The 18,692-nt window shown below is 32.9% G+C and overlaps 1 protein-coding gene across 3 annotated transcripts in view; it reads right to left on the bottom strand.

Annotated features, from left to right (window-relative positions):
* Positions 1-200: 200 nt before the first annotated feature.
* The window catches only part of LOC142237953 (cysteine dioxygenase type 1), a 31,548-nt gene continuing 13,056 nt past the window's right edge, over positions 201-18,692 (bottom strand). Inside the window, exons 1-3 of one of the 3 annotated variants that reach the window (XM_075309431.1) lie at positions 15,371-15,529; positions 3,716-4,268; positions 201-734 (exon numbers count right to left, since the gene is read on the bottom strand). In XM_075309431.1, the coding sequence (XP_075165546.1) occupies positions 559-734; positions 3,716-4,250 (711 nt within the window). In that variant the 5' untranslated portion in view covers positions 4,251-4,268; positions 15,371-15,529 and the 3' untranslated portion in view covers positions 201-558. Of the gene's footprint in view, positions 735-3,715; positions 4,269-4,358; positions 4,488-15,370; positions 15,530-18,692 lie in introns of those variants that run through there. The other 2 variants (XM_075309432.1, XM_075309430.1) reach the window with 2 other exon arrangements.

The raw sequence follows: 18,692 nt of genomic DNA, 5'->3' as shown, positions 1-18,692 counted from the left end.
AGATTTCAAATCAAGACGTTATTTTATAATTTTCTTGCACACTTACAAGAGATGTTTCCTCTAAAACTCAAACAAAAATGGTTCTTACAAATCCAGAATCTGATATAGTCTTCATATGTTAGGTAAAATCTTTAAATTTATCTTCGGGAAGTGTACTGCTTGATTTGTCCTCAAACCCCACAGAAATTTCAAAGGAATGATTCATGGTAGTGGGTATTTAAGATTCGGCCCGGCCGAACTTACTACTGTATATACTTGTTTTTTCTTTTAATCTATTATTATTTATAATTATTATAATGTACAACAATATCTTATATACTAAATCTTAGTTTGTAAAATCATAGATATTATTTACATCTGTATAAATTGTATACAATATGGAGAACTAATCTAGGTCTTGTATGGTATTTAAGTCTTTTTCTATACTCATTTCTAAATATTTATTTTAAATTACATAACTTTTTTATTTTTCTTTTTTTTTTTTTTGGTAAGCGCAAATGTCTCATAATCACAACGATCATAACAATCAATCAAGTATAGGCCGAGAAAACCATCATCTTATTGATCCTCCGTTTTCTGGCCATATTTACTCCAGAAGGTAACATTACATTTTACACGTTTACCAGTGGTCTTTTCAAACATGGAACAGGTATCGAAGGGTGGACAATATAAATGTAGCGAGACAGCAGTATCCGAATGACTGGGATTCTCGACACGATGTAGACCCAAATTATCTGAAAAAAAATATATGAAATTAAAATTAAAGGTTTTTTTGTAGAGTTTGATTATAGTAAAAAAACGAATTTACTTTGTCCGAAATAAATTTAGAAAAATTAAATAAATTTATTTTTCTAAAATGATATTAAAAAATTGTTTTTTTTTGTTTACAAAAATTTTAATGAAAAAGAAATTAAAAAATTTTCTAAGAGAACAATTAAAGCTCTTTGGCCGCAATTATAGCTATTGTTGCCATAATTCAAACTTGTTTCTTCCATTTAAAAAGAAAACAGAATTTTAATGAAATTAAAAAAAAATACAAAATTTTCTAAAAGAACAATTAAAGCTCTTTGGCTGCAAATACGGGCATTGTTGCCATAATTCAAAGTTGATTCTTCCATTTAAAAAGAAAACAATTTCCCTTAGCCAAAATGAACTTTTAAAGAAAATTTCCTTTTATTTTTCTAAAGTTTATTTTAATGAAATTAAAAATGTCGTTGGATAATTATTCACATACATTTTTTTTTCTGATTCAATCACGAAATTAATCGAACAATTAAAGCTCTTTGGTCACAAATATAGCCATTGTTGTCAAAATTAAAACTTGATTCTTCCATTTAAAAAGAAAACAAGTACCCTTAGCTAAAGTGAAATTTTAAAGAAAATTTTTGTTTATTTTTCTAAAGTCTATTTTAATGAAATTAAAAATGTCGTTGAATAATCATTCACACAAAAAAAAATTTTCTTATTCAATCACGAAATTAATTGATCTAACTATTTTTATACCCTCCACCATAGGATGGGGGGTTATTAACTTTGTCATTCCGTTTGTAACACATCGAAATATTGCTCTAAGACCCCATAAAGTACATATATTCTGGGTCGTGGTGAAATTCTGAGTCGATCTGAGCATGTCCGTCCGTCCGTCTGTTGAAATCACGCTAACTTTCGAACGAAACAAGCTATCGACTTGAAACTTGGCACAAGTAGTTGTTATTGATGTAGGTCGGATGGTATTGCAAATGGGCCATATCGGTCCACTTTTACGTATAGCCCCCATATAAACGGACCCCCAAATTTGGCTTGCGATTGCTCTAAGAGAAGCAAATTTCATCCGATCCGGCTTAAATTTGGTACATGGTGTTAGTATATGGTCTCTAACAACCATGCGAAAATTAATCCATATCGGTCCATAATTACATATAGCCCCCATATAAACCGATCCCCCGATTTGGCTTGCGGAACCTCTAAGAGAACCAAATTTCATCCGATCCGGCTGAAATTTGGTACATGGTGTTAGTATATGGTCTCTAACAACCATGCAAAAATTGGTCCACATCGGTTCATAATTATATATAGCCCCCATATAAACCTATCACCAGATTTGACCTCCGGAGCCTCTTGGAAGACCAAAATTCATCTGACTCAGTTGAAATTTGGTACGTGGTGTTAATATATGGCCTCAAACACCCATGCAAAAATTGGTCCACATCGGTCCATAATTATATATAGCCCCCATATAAACCTAACACCAGATTTGACCTCCGGAGCCTCTTGGAAGAGCAAAATTCATCCGATTCGGTTGAAATTTTGGTACGTGATGTTAGTACATGGTATCCAACATCCATGCAGGAATTGGTTCATATCAGTCCATAATTATATATAGCCCCCATATAAACCGATAACGAGATTTGGTTTTGGAGCCTCTTGGAGGAGCAAATTTCATTCGAGTCAGTTGAAATATGGTACATTGTGCTAGTATATGGCCGTTAACTAATCGGTCTATAGTTATATATAGCCATCAGATAAATCAATCCCCAATCACACAAAAATTGGTCCATATCAAGTTCATAATTGTATATAAGCGACCCCCATATTTCAATTCTGGCTCTCTACGTATTGTCTAAAACATACCACATATGGACTAACTCACAATTTAGAAAACCATGTTAAGAAGTTTTAGGATACCACAACCCAAGTAATTCGATTGTCGATGACAGTCTTTGGTAGAAGTTTCTACGCAATCCATGGTGGAGGGTACATAAGATTCGGCCTGGCAGAACTTACGGCGTATATACTTGTTTTTTTTTTTTATTGAAATGTCTTCAATCACAGAAATGATAAAATGATTAAAAAATTAATTCATCCAATTAATTGATATTATTAAGTTTTGTGATTGATTTTTCTTTCAATTAAAAAATTTGTTGAATCAATTAAAATTTTAATTAAATATTTTTTAAACCTTTAATTGGACAAATTTTCGTAAATTTTTGCTGTGTAACATAGCAACACAGACGTTCAAATTTTTGTTTAATTGATACTAACATTTCTGTGATTGAAGACATTTCAATTAAAAAATTAATTGGATCAATTAATTTCGTAATTGAATCAGAACAAAAAATTTTTTTGTGCACAGAAAAAAATATCACCAGAATATTTCCAATTAAAAAGTTAATTGAAGTTGAATGTTTTTTCAATTAATAAATTAATTGATACAATTAACTATTTAATCAAGACAGAAACATTAGGTTAATTAAGTCAATGATTGAAAATTTTAAAATTTTTAATTAAAAAATTAATTGATAGAATTAATTTTTTAATCAAATTCAGAAGACTAAGTCAGTTAAAAAAAGTGATGAACATTTCTTAATCAAAATAAAAACTCTAAGCCAATTCAGAAAGTAGTTGAAAATAGTTACCTTTTTAAATAAACAAATAATTGGGGTTTGCATTCAAAATCAATTAAATTTTTAATTGAATCAATTAAAAAATTAATTGAAAATTGCTAATGACATCAATTAATTTTTTAATCAAGGATTTTTTCTATGCCCAATTAAAACTGTGATTGATACTATCATTTTCGTGATTGAAGACATTCCAATTAAAAAATTAATTGGATCAATTAATTTCGTGATTGAATCAGAAAAATATTTTTTTGTGTGTGTGTATTGTTCCCATAGTATAATTTTTTTTCTTTCAGTTTATCGCTAAAACTCACCATTTATATAGGCCACCTCATTAACACCCATTGTGGTCTTACCCAAGACCTGTAAAGCATCGTGATACTCAAATTCTTCACCCTCTTTCAAATTCTCCAAATGATCTTTGGCTGTTGTTGACTCGGGCCATGAATAACGGGTCTCCATCAATTCACCCTTCAACATTTTCATAAAACAATGCGAATCGGAATGATCGTGTATGGTGGAACCATGACCTTCTCCCCAGCATAAAATCATCAAATTGAATTTTCCATTACCAGCATCAACCAAATTCCGAGTATACTTGTAACGATCAAATTTGGCAAATTTTTTCCATTCCTTGGGATTGGATTTATAGGAGAGCATAATGTGATTGACCATCTCAATGTTGACATAATTTGTGGCAAATTCCTGATGCAGAGCCGCTATTAAATCATTCAAACTTTCGATGCTAGGGCCATATTTTAAAGGTTTCTCAATGCCCCGAAAATGATGGGTTATTTCACGTAGATATTTCTCTTGATCCATTTCGGTATCGATTTTCGATAGAGACATTTTGAAACTTTGATGAACCTAGAAGCATATATAAAAAAAAACAGAACCAGATTCGTGAATAAGAAAAAATTCAATTATTGTCTGACAAGATTGAGACAAATGCAATACTTAAAGAGAATGAATGAAGACCTCGCTGGAATATTCTTGATGTTCAGAGTTTCAGATTTTGATTTTTTTTTTTTGTTTTCACTTGTGATAACGTTCTCAAAGATCTTAGTGAATGGAATAAAATAAAAAATTTTTCCCCATACTTTTTTGTTTTAATCGATGAGCTAAAGTTTATCAGCTCTTTATAGAATAGAATCTGCGAAATACCATAATCTACGCGAATAATTGTAGGTATACTATATGAGATCATAAAAATATATATACAGGGTCCCATGCCATATATTCTCATCCCACTTGAAATAAACTCAGAGTCTGGAGTTCAAAAATTGAAAGACGTTCGTGTTTGTGTCATAAATGCTGATGGAATGGAATTTTTTCTTTTGCCTTAGAAACCTTAGTAATAAACAAGACCCTAGGTTTTGAGTCGTACTTTAATTATCGCATACATGTCACCTAGAGATAAGAGGGCAATCAATATGAGATGTGCTAGGTATGTTATTTGTCATGATCGGTATAAATTGAAAATATCGTAAATATTTCTATACTGTTTTCATATTTCTATAAATTTTTCCATGATGTAGGGAGGGTGACGGAATTACAATCTCTTCTAAATATACAAAATAACCGGTAGAGTGTTTATACCCTTCACCACTACTGTGGTACAGGGTATAATAAGTTTGTGCATTTGTATGTAACGCCAAGAAATAGTGGTCATAGACCCATCTTTTAGTATACCGATCGGCTTAGAATTAAATTCTGAGTCGATTTAGCGATGTCCGTCTGTCTGTCTGTCCGTCCGTCCGTCTGTCTGAATATGTAATTTTGTGCACAAAGTACAGCTCGCAATTTAAGTCCGATCGTCCTCAAATTTGGCATAGGGTCGTTTCTTGGGACAGAGACAATCGCTATTGGTTTTGGAAAAAATCGGTTCAGATTTAGATATAGCTGCCATATATATTTATCCCCGATTTGGTCATAGTTAGCGTGTTTATCAACCGATTTTCTTGAAATATCGTACATCCAAATATTTTATGAATCTCGAAAATCTTGCAAAATATCAGCCAAATCGGTTCAGATTTAGATATAGCTCCCATATATATCTTTCGTCCGATTTAGACTCATATGACCAAAGAGGCCAAAGTTTACTACCGATCTTCGTGAAATTTTGCATAGAGGGTAGAATTGACATTCTACCAATGCTTGGTAAATTTGATTTAAATCGGTTCAAATTTAGATATAGCTCCCGTATATATCTTTCGTCCGATTTGAACTTATATGGCCACAAAAGCCAGAGTTTTGCCGTGATTTGCTTCAAATTTTGCACAAGGGGTACATTTAATAGTATCGTTAAGTGTGTCAAATTTTGTTAAAATCGGTTCAGATTTAGATATAGCTCACATATATACCTTTCGCCCGATTTGGACTTATATGGTCTCAAAAGCCCGAGTTTTGCCCTGACTTACTTCAAATTTTGCACAAGCGGTACTTTTAACTATACTATTGTATGTGCCAAATATGGTCAAAATCGATTCAGATTTAGATATAGCTCCCATATATATCTTTCGTCCGATTTGAACTTATATGGCCTCAAAATCCAAAATCCATTTGCCGTGATTTGCTTCAAATTTCGCACTAGGAGTACGTTTAGTAGTATCGGTAATTGTGCCAAATTTGGTTGAGATCGGTTCAGATTTAGATATGGCTCTCATATATATCTTCCGCCCGATTTGCACTCATATGACCAGGGGGGCCAATGTTATACTCCCATTTACGTGAAATTTCGCATAGATAGCAGAATTATTATTCTAACTATACATGTCAAATTTAGTCAAAATCGGTTCAGATTATATATAGCTCCCATATATACGTACACCAGAGTTGGGGAAATATAGTAGACTGTTACACATTTTAGACCCATTTTCAATGGAAGCTTCCTCCAATTAACTGGATAGTGTCAGCCGATTTAAATTTTAATTCTAGAGATTTTGTAGAAGTAAAAAAATTGTCTCCTTTATATAGCTTTCAGCAAATGTGAAGTAGTTGAGATGGTAACACAAATTTTGGCCTACATAGGGGTGAAGGGTATAATATAGTCGGCCCCGCCCGACTTTAGACTTTACTTACTTGTTTTTCATTCATATTTGACTTTAACCCTTTCTCTAAATTATCTGTATCGATCATTTGTTTACAATTAAAGGGTTGTCAAGTATCGTCTGCCCTAAGAAAGTCTCAGAGTTGCCATATTGTTTTCGCACGATACTCAATGCCCACATTTAAAGCTTTGTTGGGCATTAATCCATTCAATATCTCAGTTAATTTAAAGGTTATTTCTTATTAAAAATATTTTTCTTTAAATTAAAGAAACTTATCTTTACTTCAAAGTCATATGATTTTAAAAGAACGCAATGATTCATATCATAAATTTAATGACCCATTTAATTTCATTTGTTTACTTTTAAATTTAATTTTTTTTATTATAAAGAAATTTTTCCTTAATATTTATGTTGTATACTCTTTCATATTAGGTCAATATTTCTTTCAGTAAACCCAAAAGTTGTATTTGGTATATCGTCTGTTGGAAAGGATGCTTGCAACTAAAGTGGTTTGTTTGCTGTAAATAAAGTTTCTTTGAATCAGCTTGTGTATGCCCTAAAATTAGGTCGGTAAATACACGCAAAAAAAAGTTTGGCTTGGATCCAAAGATTTTGATCTTCCCTTAAGAATTTTGGTATTGATTCCGAGCCAAAGTTGCCCCTTCTTACTCAAACTTTGAGCTCTAAAAAATTTAAATTACTAATCTTGTTTATCGATATTTTATGCTCTTTTGCGATATATTGACAATGCAATTGAAGTACAAAGAAATCCAAATTGTAAAAGGTATTGAACACCATATAAAGGGTGATTTGTTAAGAGCTTGATAACTTTTTTTAAAAAAAAAACGCATAAAATTTGCAAAATCTCATCGGTTCTTTATTTGAAACGTTAGATTGGTCCACGACATTTACTTTTTGAAGATAATTTCATTTAAATGTTGACCGCGGCTGCGTCTTAGGTGGTCCATTCGGAAAGTCCAATTTTGGGCAACTTTTTCGAGCATTTCGGCCGGAATAGCCCGAATTTCTTCGGAAATGTTGTCTTCCAAAGCTGGAATAGTTGCTGGCTTATTTCTGTAGACTTTAGACTTGACGTAGCCCCACAAAAAATAGTCTAAAGGCGTCAAATCGCATGATCTTGGTGGCCAACTTACCGGTCCATTTCTTGAGATGAATTGTTCTCCGAAGTTTTCCCTCAAAATGGCCATAGAATCGCGAGCTGTGTGGCATGTAGCGCCATCTTGTTGAAACCACATGTCAACCAAGTTCAGTTCTTTCATTTTTGGCAACAAAAAGTTTGTTAGCATCGAACGATAGCGATCGCCATTCACCGTAACGTTGCGTCCAACAGCATCTTTGAAAAAATACGGTCCAATGACTCCACCAGCGTACAAACCACACCAAACAGTGCATTTTTCGGGATGCATGGGCAGTTCTTGAACGGCTTCTGGTTGCTCTTCACTCCAAATGCGGCAATTTTGCTTATTTACGTAGCCATTCAACCAGAAATGAGCCTCATCGCTGAACAAAATTTGTCGATAAAAAAGCGGATTTTCTGCCAACTTTTCTAGGGCCCATTCACTGAAAATTCGACGTTGTGGCAGATCGTTCGGCTTCAGTTCTTGCACGAGCTGTATTTTATACGGTTTTACACCAAGATCTTTGCGTAAAATCTTCCATGTGGTCGAATAACACAAACCCAATTGCTGCGACATTTCATTCATCGACATTTCACGGTCTTCAGCAACACTCTCAGAAACAGACGCAATATTCTCTTCTGTACGCACTGTACGCATTCGTGTGGTTGGTTTAATGTCCAATAAAGTAAACTGAGTGCGAAACTTGGTCACAATCGCATTAATTATTTGCTCACTTGGTCGATTATGTAGACCATAAATCGGACGTAAAGCGCGAAACACATTTCGAACCGAACACTGATTTTGGTAATACAATTCAATGATTTGCAAGCGTTGCTCGTTAGTAAGTCTATTCATGATGAAATGTCAAAGCATACTGAGCATCTTTCTCTTTGACACCATGTCTGAAATCCCACGTGATCTGTCAAATACTAATGCATGAAAATCCTAACCTCAAAAGAATCACCCTTTATATCGTTCTGAATACACGAATGCCTACAGAAAACCGAAAGGGGGACGCAGGCTACTAGGGCTAATAACATAACTACTAGGACTAATGGATAAGGGAGCCACCGTGGTGCAATGGTTAGCATGCCCGCCTTGCATACACAAGGTCGTGGGTTCGATTCCTGCTTCGACCGAACACCAAAAAGTTTTTCAGCGGTGGATTATCCCACCTCAGTAATGCTGGTGACATTTCAAAGCTTCTCTAAGTGGTTTCACTGCAATGTGGAACGCCGTTCGGACTCGGCTATAAAAAGGAGGTCCCTTGTCATTGAGCATAACATGGAATCGGGCAGCACTCAGTGATAAGAGAGAAGTTCACCAATGTGGTATCACAATGGACTGAATAGTCTAAGTGAGCCTTACACATCGGGCTGCCACTTAACCTAACCTAACCTAACCTAGGACTAATGGATAACATTAGAGTGGCTGATATGTATTGCAACCAACTTCACATTGCTGTCATTTCTAAACAGCTCGACTTAAAGCTGATAGATCTATTCTAGTGATAGTTCATTTTATTGTTTACAAGCTTACAAATGCATTTTGGTCTATTGCATTTAGAAATTAAGTAGTTTCTAATGGAATTCAAGCATATTATTGTGATTGCTTCATATTTGGCTGGAAACCGATCAAACAATATGATCGGATTTACTTTCGGTCAACTGAACATTTACGCCTTAGTAACGGCAGATGGCCACCGCTCGCTATTATCCACGACCGCGGGGTCAAAATGGATGCAAAATATTATCGGGAAAATCTTCTAAAGTCAGTGTTGAAGCTCCGGCCTTTCAACCGCACCTCATGGTAATTCCAACAGGACCAACAGCTGACGCACTTACCCTGTTTTGTTTCACTGTCAAACATTTTCAATTTTATTATCAAAATGTTCTTTTACGAAAGTTCATCGTGTGTTTCTTCAGTTGTATGGCCTTTTTAATTGATCCACTGAAGCGGTTATTCGGGTAATCTAATATATACAATTAAGACGGGTTATCCTTCCTGACGCTTTAACTCCAGAACGCTCGAACCGATTTCCACGGTATTCGTTTGTATTCGTTGGAAAGGTCTCGGGCTCCGAAAGGTTTATAGCAAAGACAATTCAAGAAAAATTTCAACTGAAAAGCGGGAAAATCTTTTTTATATACAGCGCACATTACAAAAATTTATATTTTGAATTCATCGCAGTTGATTTTGTTATAAAATTATTTTATTTTTTCATGATTACCCTCTACGGAGAACGTAGAGGGTAATCATATGGTGAAAATAGGGTACCTCATTTTTTATATCTGGTGGGGGAGGGGGACATCCCCCTTGCCCGACTTTTTCAAAATTGGACCAAAGTTCTCCGATTTGGGTGAAATTTCCAAGGAAGGTTGTTCCAAGGATGTCTAGACAAAGACCCACTACTTTATTTTTCGAAATTTGGTCGCGGAGGTGGACCACCCCTTTATACGATTTTTGTTTAAAGTACAGTAAAAAAACCAAAAATTCCCTGATTTATTTATTTATTTATTTATTAATCCACGAAGTAATACAAAAGCCCTAGGGCCAAAAAAACGTATTACATAGCAAAACAAAATACCTGAATTATAGAAAATAATTAAATTCAAAAACTTAAATCTAGATTATCTAAATTATCTAAATTACAAAAAAATTACTTAACCATAGTATATTTGGCTCTCCAGCCATTTAGAAATACATTTAAAAAATGAACACTAAAATATGCCCAATTATCCATGTTAAAGCATCACAGAAATAGAGAATCATTCATTATCACCCGAAAAATGTTCCAAAAGCTTACGCCTAAAAGCATTATTAGAGTGTGAAAAAGTCTGTAATTCAATAGGAAAATAATTCCAACAACGTGCCACACAAATCAGAAAAGATCTATCGAAGGTACTACACCTACTCAGAGGAATATCAATATGATTAACCCTTGCAGACCGAATAAAAGATGATTTACTTGAGATTTACAAAGAACACTCCGTGGGGTACATGATTTTTTAATATTTGGACGGGAAGGGTGATCTCCATCTTGTCCGACTTTTTTTGCAAGTTGGAACAAAATTATGCGATTTGCTTGAAATTATCAGGGAAGGTTGAAGGGGCGTCTAGGCAAAGAATATCTACTTTATTTTTCGATATTTGGTCGAGGAGGAGGGCCTCCCCTTTGTCCGACTTTTTTTTAAAGTACAGTGAAAAAACTAAAATTTGTCGACACTGAAATTTTACGGAGAACTTGGTCGGGGGAAAATAGAAGAGCACAGGAGACCTCATTTCTCCTCAAGTACATACCGTGAAACAATTAAACTGTTCCAATTTACTTGAAATTTACGGAGGATGTGGGGTAGGTTATATTATATATATATATATATATATATATATATATATATATATATATATATATATATATATATATATATATATATATATATATATATATATATATATATATATATATATATATAATATATATATATATATATATATATATATATATATATATATATATATATATATATATATATATATATATATATGTATATATATATATATATATATATATATATATATATATATATATATATATATATATATATATATATATATAATTTTGTGATATTCGGAAGGGAAGAGGGTCTCTCCTTGCCCTGCTGTTTAAAAATTGGGCTTATAATTTGCATGAGATTTTCTGGGACGTCTACACAATACATGCTCATATCATACATATCATTTTTCGATATTGGGACGGGAAGGGAGACCTCCTCTAAAACTGATAAAAAAAACTAGAATTCGCAAGTTTACTTGAAATTTACAAAGGCCGTAGGGGAAGGTTATGAAATACCCAGCAAAAAAATTTGGAAGTTCTTCCAAAGGCACAACTTTAAAAGCACTTCCAGAAGATGCACTCCCAATTATGTTCTTTATTTTAACTACCCAGGAAGTTTTTTTAATTCAATTTTTTATAACTTGTTTTTTCATACTTTTAATGGGTAATTTTAACTTGTTTTTGCTTCAAATAGGTTAAAAACAGAGTAAAAATTCATAAAATGGTAAAATCATTTAAATTTTGTCGAAAAAAAATGCTAAATCCAATCTGAAAAAATTTTTAATTTTTGAAAATATTTGAGGTCTAAAGTTTCCGACAAGCGTTAGATTCCATAAAAAATTATAAAAATTATTTATTTGACAAAATATCACAGATTTTTTTAATTTACATCTAAAACATCGAATTCGGACCACACCTAAAGAAGTGATGCAAATTCAGTGTATCGGCTGTTGAAATGGAGGACTTCCGTCCTATGACAAGCCCATGTTAAATTCTGCGTCAATTTTGCACCACTTCCGGATCGAAAAAAAAAACATTTTCATTACTTTTTTGTGTACTTGATTTTTGGGTATTTGGACGGGAACCTTCTCCTTGCCCACACTATGAAACTTGAGGGAATGTTTACAGATTTTCTTGGAATGTGACGTTCCTTTACAAAAAATTGGTCCATTTGCAATACCATCCGACCTACATCAATAACAACTACTTATGCCAAGTTTCAAGTCGATAACTTATTTCGTTCGGAAGGTAGCGTGAATTCAACAGACGAACGGACATGCTTAGATCTCACCACGACCCAGAATATATATACTGTATTTATTACATAATTTTCCTGAAATTCGAAATCTAGAGGTATTTTAAGACCACAAATAAGAGTGCCGAAATTGAGGTATATCGGTCCATTTTTTGGTATAACCCCAATATAGACTGATCTCTCGATTTTTACTTCTATATTTTTTGGCCGATTTGTTTGAAATTGAAAATCTGGAGGTATTTTAAGATCACAAATATGTGAGTAGCAAATGGTGCATATCGGTCCATGTTTTGGTAAAGCCCCCATATACACCGATCTCCCGGCTTTATTTCTTGGGCTTCTAGAATCCGTAGTTTTTATCCGATTTGCTGGAAATTAGTAATCTATAATAAAATTTTAGACAAACGAAATTTCTTTTTCTTTCTTCGTTTATTCAACGATTGTCTCTAAAATTTGTGTCAAAAGAAAACTTTGCTTGTCTAAAATTACGTTTCTCAAAAAAGAAAACACTTCTTTCAGGGTATAGCAGGCGCACTGATCATGAAAATTGCTTCAAACTGAAAGTAAAAGTTCCAGATTTTACTAATCGTATTTAAATAAATGCGGAAAATCTACAGATTTAAGATTTTAAATCAAGGCGTAATTTCAACATATACACGATATGTTTATATTTTCTCTAAAACTCAAGCAAAATTGGTTCTCATAAATCCAGAATCTTATCTGGTCTTCATAGGTAGAATCTTTAAAGTTTGTCTTCGGGAGCTGGCTCGTTTGGGAGAAGATTTGTCATCAAACCCCCTACAATTCTATATATATTATCAAGTAACCCACTACGACGAAGAGTTTTCATAGTAAACTATTATACTTGATTCATGGTGGTGGGTATTTAAAATTCGGCCCGGCCGAATTTACTGCTTTATATACTTGTTTTGTCTAATATATACCACGTATGGACTAACTCACAATTTAGAAAACGATGTCAAGAAGTTTTAAGATACCACAACCCAAGTAATTCGATTGCACTGTTAGAAAAATATGTTTTTCATATGTTCCGATATAAACAAAATGTGTTTCGGGCACGATTTTAAACCACAATATATTTAAGTGCGAACATGTAATGTTCCTAAACTAACACTAAATGTTTGGGACATCTATGTTAATATGTTAGAATATATTATGTTTGGGGCATGAATGTTTCATATAAATCATATGTGTGAATACAAACATATATAAATTTACAAATTTCGACTAAACATACATATGTTGTGATATTTTATTCAAAGCGACAAAGAGAGAGTATAGAGAGAAATAGAGATGGAAACCGGGAGAGTTGACGAAAGAAATCAATATAACACAGCAAAAGAGTCAAAAGAGAACAATTTCTGTGAAACCGCTTGTATGTTGTTTCGGAAAACTGTTTTATGATAAGGCCAAAAATTTGATACGTTTAAGTCTAAATATTATTTAATTTGAATAAAGAGAATATACATTCTGAACCAAGAGAATAGACATTTGAAAAACAAACAGCTTATGTTTTCGCCTTGAGAGCAGCATTTTATGTATGTGTGGACATGTGTTTTGTTTATCATTTTGGCATTATGGGCACAATTTTTTTCTTGGTTCGTTAAAAGAAATCAGGGGTCTTCATAAAAATAACGAAAGGGCACTATACTCTTTTTAGAGTTGGGACAGTAAAATGAAATAAGGAGGAAATAGTGAAAAATTACACAGTAAAATGTAAAAAAAAAACTTTAGTTCCTCTTTATTAAAAAGTAGTCCACGAGGAGTTGACGGACACCATCAAATATAAAAGCGGGCATTAAGTTCGAGTTTTACAGCTAAAACAATTTAAAAAGTTTATTTTCTTTAAAATGAATTATTAAAGAAAAATAAAAGGAATTTTAGAGCGATGGTGTTAAATGCTAGTAAAAAACTGTTCACTCCTAAATAAATTTATGTTTATATTATAAAATTATGTATGTATGTTTATACTCGACTCCACGTTCTTCTTTTGTTAGTTTTTGAATTCCTTCCAAATTTTAAAGTTTTGTACAAAAACAGTTTTTTATTACAAGATTGTTATTTTTGCAATAAAAAATAATATTTTATCCAAAAATCAGTCAATTTCGTTTATATCAAGCACTGTTACTGACTATAAATCTTTAATAACGCACATTTCGAAATTTCATTTAAAAAAAATTAATATAGTATAAATATAAATGTGTAAATTAAAAAAAAAAAAACAAAAAAAATGTTCGGTCGGAGCAGGGATTGAACCCACGACCCTTTGCATGCAAGGCAGACATGCTAACCACTGCTCCACGTGGCAAACAAATGTATGCTTCTGTTAAATAATGTTATGTTTGCATAGGCTCGTGGGCGCTGCAAACTATGCTATATAAATGTAACTTAAAACGATAATTATCTACTGGTGACTATAACAGCTACGTAGCCCAGTGGATAGTGTGTTGGCTTACAAACTGTATGGTCCTCGGTTCGATTCTCCGTGCAGGCGAAAGGTAAAATTTAAAAAATTATAAAAGTGAATAATTTCTTCAACATTATTTGTATTACAGAGAAAGAAGCCAATAACTAAAAAATTTCGTGGAAGTGAAAATTACGAGTATGTTAGGGAATGAGCACAATCGTGTTTGGGAAAAATTCTTCCAAGCATATAATATTTTTGGCTCAAAATGCTTCCAAACATATAATATGTTCACATAAAACAAACATATTAATGTTTCGGCAGTATCCAATAATATATGTGCTTCCTGCAAAATATGTTTGGAACATATGTTAAAGAAGCGATTTTTTGTGAGGGTGTGTGGATGACATTCTTTCGTAGAAGTTTCTACGCAACCCATGGTGGAGGGTACATAAGATTCGGCCTGGCCGAACTTACGGTCTATATACTTGTTATAAATTGTAGTTCATAATAACGTCAATATTTTAGATAACTTTAACCATCAGTGTAATTTGTAATAATATATTCTTCAGAACTAATTTTTTTTGTGAGCTCTTCTAGATAATTCACAATAACTTAAAACTCTAAATGTTTTTGTTTTTAATTTATCCATATTGTAAACGTAGCAGTTCATTGATTCAGTTGCACGAGTCACTTCTAATTAAATTAAATGTCAATTTCATATGAACAATGTTATATAATTTGTTATATTAAAAATTAAACTCACTTGTTTTTATTTTAATCTTTAATAACCAAATTAATTAAATTTCAATATAAAAAATAAAATAAAAAATATTATTTTCGTGATTTTGTTTTCAATAAATCCCGAATAAGCAATCCGTAACAGACCACAATGAAATGTTTCCAAAACGATGTTTCAAAGAATATTAAATTGAAATTAGCAAATTAAAATGGGATTAAGCTTGTATTCCTAGGCTTTAGAATTTTTCATATTTATATATATACATATTTTTTTAATTTCAATTTTTGATTTGTTTCTTCTTGTTTTCTTTTCATTTTTCTTTTCTCTAAATACATATGTGTAAATATATAGTTACTGGCATTGCCTTTTTATTGAAAAGCAAAAAAATAAAAATAGTATTATACAAAAACAAGAATTGCAAAACAAATAGAATTGAAGCTTGAATCTAAGGAATTATCAGTTGAGTTTTAATACACATACATTTATGTATAAATTTATATGTTAATGTAGTTTTTGTTTAATACACAAAAAAAAACAATTATTAATATAGAACTATTATAGTCTAATATTGATATTCATGCTCAGTATCTTTGGGGAAGTCTTGGAATTTTTACGTCTTTCGCAAGAAGTTCTTTAGGAATTGGAATTTGACGAATGACCTTCAGCTGAGAGATTCTTTCTTTATATTATTGGCCTATTCAAGTTTCGAATTTAAGTTTATTTATGTTTTTTTTTTTTCAAAACTATTTGTTGTTATTCAATTTTGAAAAAAAAAAGAAACTGATAAGACTAACAATTTGTAAAACAAAACCTAAAAACACACCCATTTTTCAGGGAAGTAGATTAGAAAATAATAAATCTACGCAATTCATTCGACACACGTAATTCAATGTTTCACTAAATGGGCTAGACTTTATAACCTTTGTATTAGAGTAAAACAAATTTATTAACCTCTTAAGATCTATAGACGTAATTTCCTTTTGCCATATATGTGCATTGATGTGTCTACTCATATCTGTTTAATCGAATCCCTCTAAGATAGTTCAATCATATAACCTGAATGCAATTGTTTATACACGTGTTGATTAATTTTTGACATTGATTGACAACAAATCGTGTTAATTGGTTTTTACCATTTATCTGTCTTCAACAACAAAGTACACGATTTATAGTACACCTAATGCAGAATATATATAATAATAATTCAATTGTTAACAAGTATATACGGCCGTAAGTTCGGTCAGGCCGAATCTTATGTACCCTCCACCATGGATTGCATAGAAACTTGTACTAAAGACTGTTATCCACAATCGAATTACTTGGGTTGAGGTAACACTTGCCGATGACAAGGTAGCTTAATTTAACAGCGTCTTTTCAATTGTAAGTTAGTACATATATTAAAAACAAAACAAAAATAAGTAAGGAAAGTCTAAAGTCCACTTTGTAGATCTAAATTTTCGATACCATATCACATCCGTCAAATGTGTTGGGGGCTATATATAAAGGTTGGGAGACACCGTGGTGCAATGGTTAGCATGCCCGCCTTGCATACACAAGGTCGTGGGTTCGATTCCTGCTACGACCGAACACCAAAAAGTTTTTCAGCGGTGGATTATCTCACCTCAGTAATGCTGATGACATTTCTGAGGGTTTCAAAGCTTCTCTAAGTGGTTTCACTGGAATGTGGAACGCCGTTCGGACTCGGCTATAAAAAGAGGTCCCTTATCATTGAGCTTAACATGGAATCGGGCAGCACTCAGTGATAAGAGAGAAGTTCACCACTGTGGTATCACAATGGACTGAATAGTGTAAGTGAGCCTGATACATCGGGCTGGCACATAACCTAACCTATATATAAAGGTTTGTCCCAAATACATACATTTAAATATCACTCGATCTGGACAGAATTTGATAGACTTCTACAAAATCTATAGACTCAAAATTTAAGTCGGCACTAGGGTGGAACACAATATTAGTAAAAAAATATGGGAAACATTTAAATCTGAAGCAATTTTAAAGAAACTTCGCCAAAGTTTATTTACGATTTATCGCTCGATATATTTGTATCAGAAGTTTAGGAAAATTAGAATCATTTTTACAACTTTTCGCCTAAGCAGTGGCGATTTTACAAGGAAAATGTTGGTATTTTGACCATTTTTGTCGAAATAAGAAAAATATATATATGGCAGCTATATCTAAATCTGAACCGATTTCAACCAAATTTGGCACGCATAGCTACAATTCTAATTCTACTCCCTGTGCAAAATTTCAATTAAATCGGAGTAAAAGATTGGCCACTGTGGTCATATGAGTGTAAATCGGGCGAACGATATATATGGGAGCTATATCTAAATCTGAACCGATTTCAACCAAATTTGGCACGCATAGCTACAATGCTAATTCTACTCCCTGTGCAAAATTTCAATTAAATCGGAGTAAAAGATCGGAGAAAGATTTGGCACACTTGACAACACTACTAATTGCACTCCTAGTGCAAAATTTCAACCAAATTGGGGTAAAACTCTGGCTTCTGGGACCGTATTAGTCCATATCGGGCGAAAGATATATAAGGGAGCTATATCTAAATCTGAACCGATTTCAACCAAATTTGGCACGCATAGCTACAATGCTAATTCTACTCCCTGTGCAAAATGTCAACTAAATCGGAGCAAAAAATTGGCCTCTGTGGTCATATGAGTGTAAATCGGGCGAAAGCTATATATGGGAGCTATATCTAAATCTGAACCGATTTCAATAAAATTTGGCACACTTGACTACACTACTAATTGTACTCCTAAATAGTGCAAAATTTCAACCAAATTGGGATAAAACTCTGGCTTCTGGGACCGTATTAGTGCATATCGGGCGAAAGATATATATGGGAGCTATATCTAAATCTGAACCGATTTCAATAAAATTTAGCACACTTGACTATAGTACTAATTGTTCTTCTTGTGCAAAATGTTAAGCAAATTAGGGTAAAACTTTGAATTCTGGGGCCATATAAGTCCATATCGGGCGAAATATACATATGGGAGCTATATCTAAATCTGAACCGATTTCTTCCAAAATCAATAGGGTTCTATTCTGAGCCAAAATACATACTTGTGCCAAATTTGAAGTCGATTGGACTAAAACTGCGACCTAGACTTTGATTACAAAAATGTGTTCACGGACAGACGGACATGGCTAATATAAATATATCGACTCAGGAGCCCACCCTGAGCATTTTTGCCCATGTGTCTATCTCGTCTCCTTCTGAGTGCATTAACTTATAATACCCTGTTCCACAGTGTGGCGCGGGTATAAAAAGACCATATATAATTCAGTTTGAAAAAATTTTCTA

The sequence above is a fragment of the Haematobia irritans genome, chromosome 5 (assembly GCF_050003625.1).
Source record: "Haematobia irritans isolate KBUSLIRL chromosome 5, ASM5000362v1, whole genome shotgun sequence".
In the NCBI taxonomy this organism is placed as follows: domain Eukaryota; kingdom Metazoa; phylum Arthropoda; class Insecta; order Diptera; family Muscidae; genus Haematobia; species Haematobia irritans.
The sequence above is the reverse complement of the archived record's forward strand: the minus strand, read 5'-3'. Positions and strand labels throughout refer to the sequence as shown.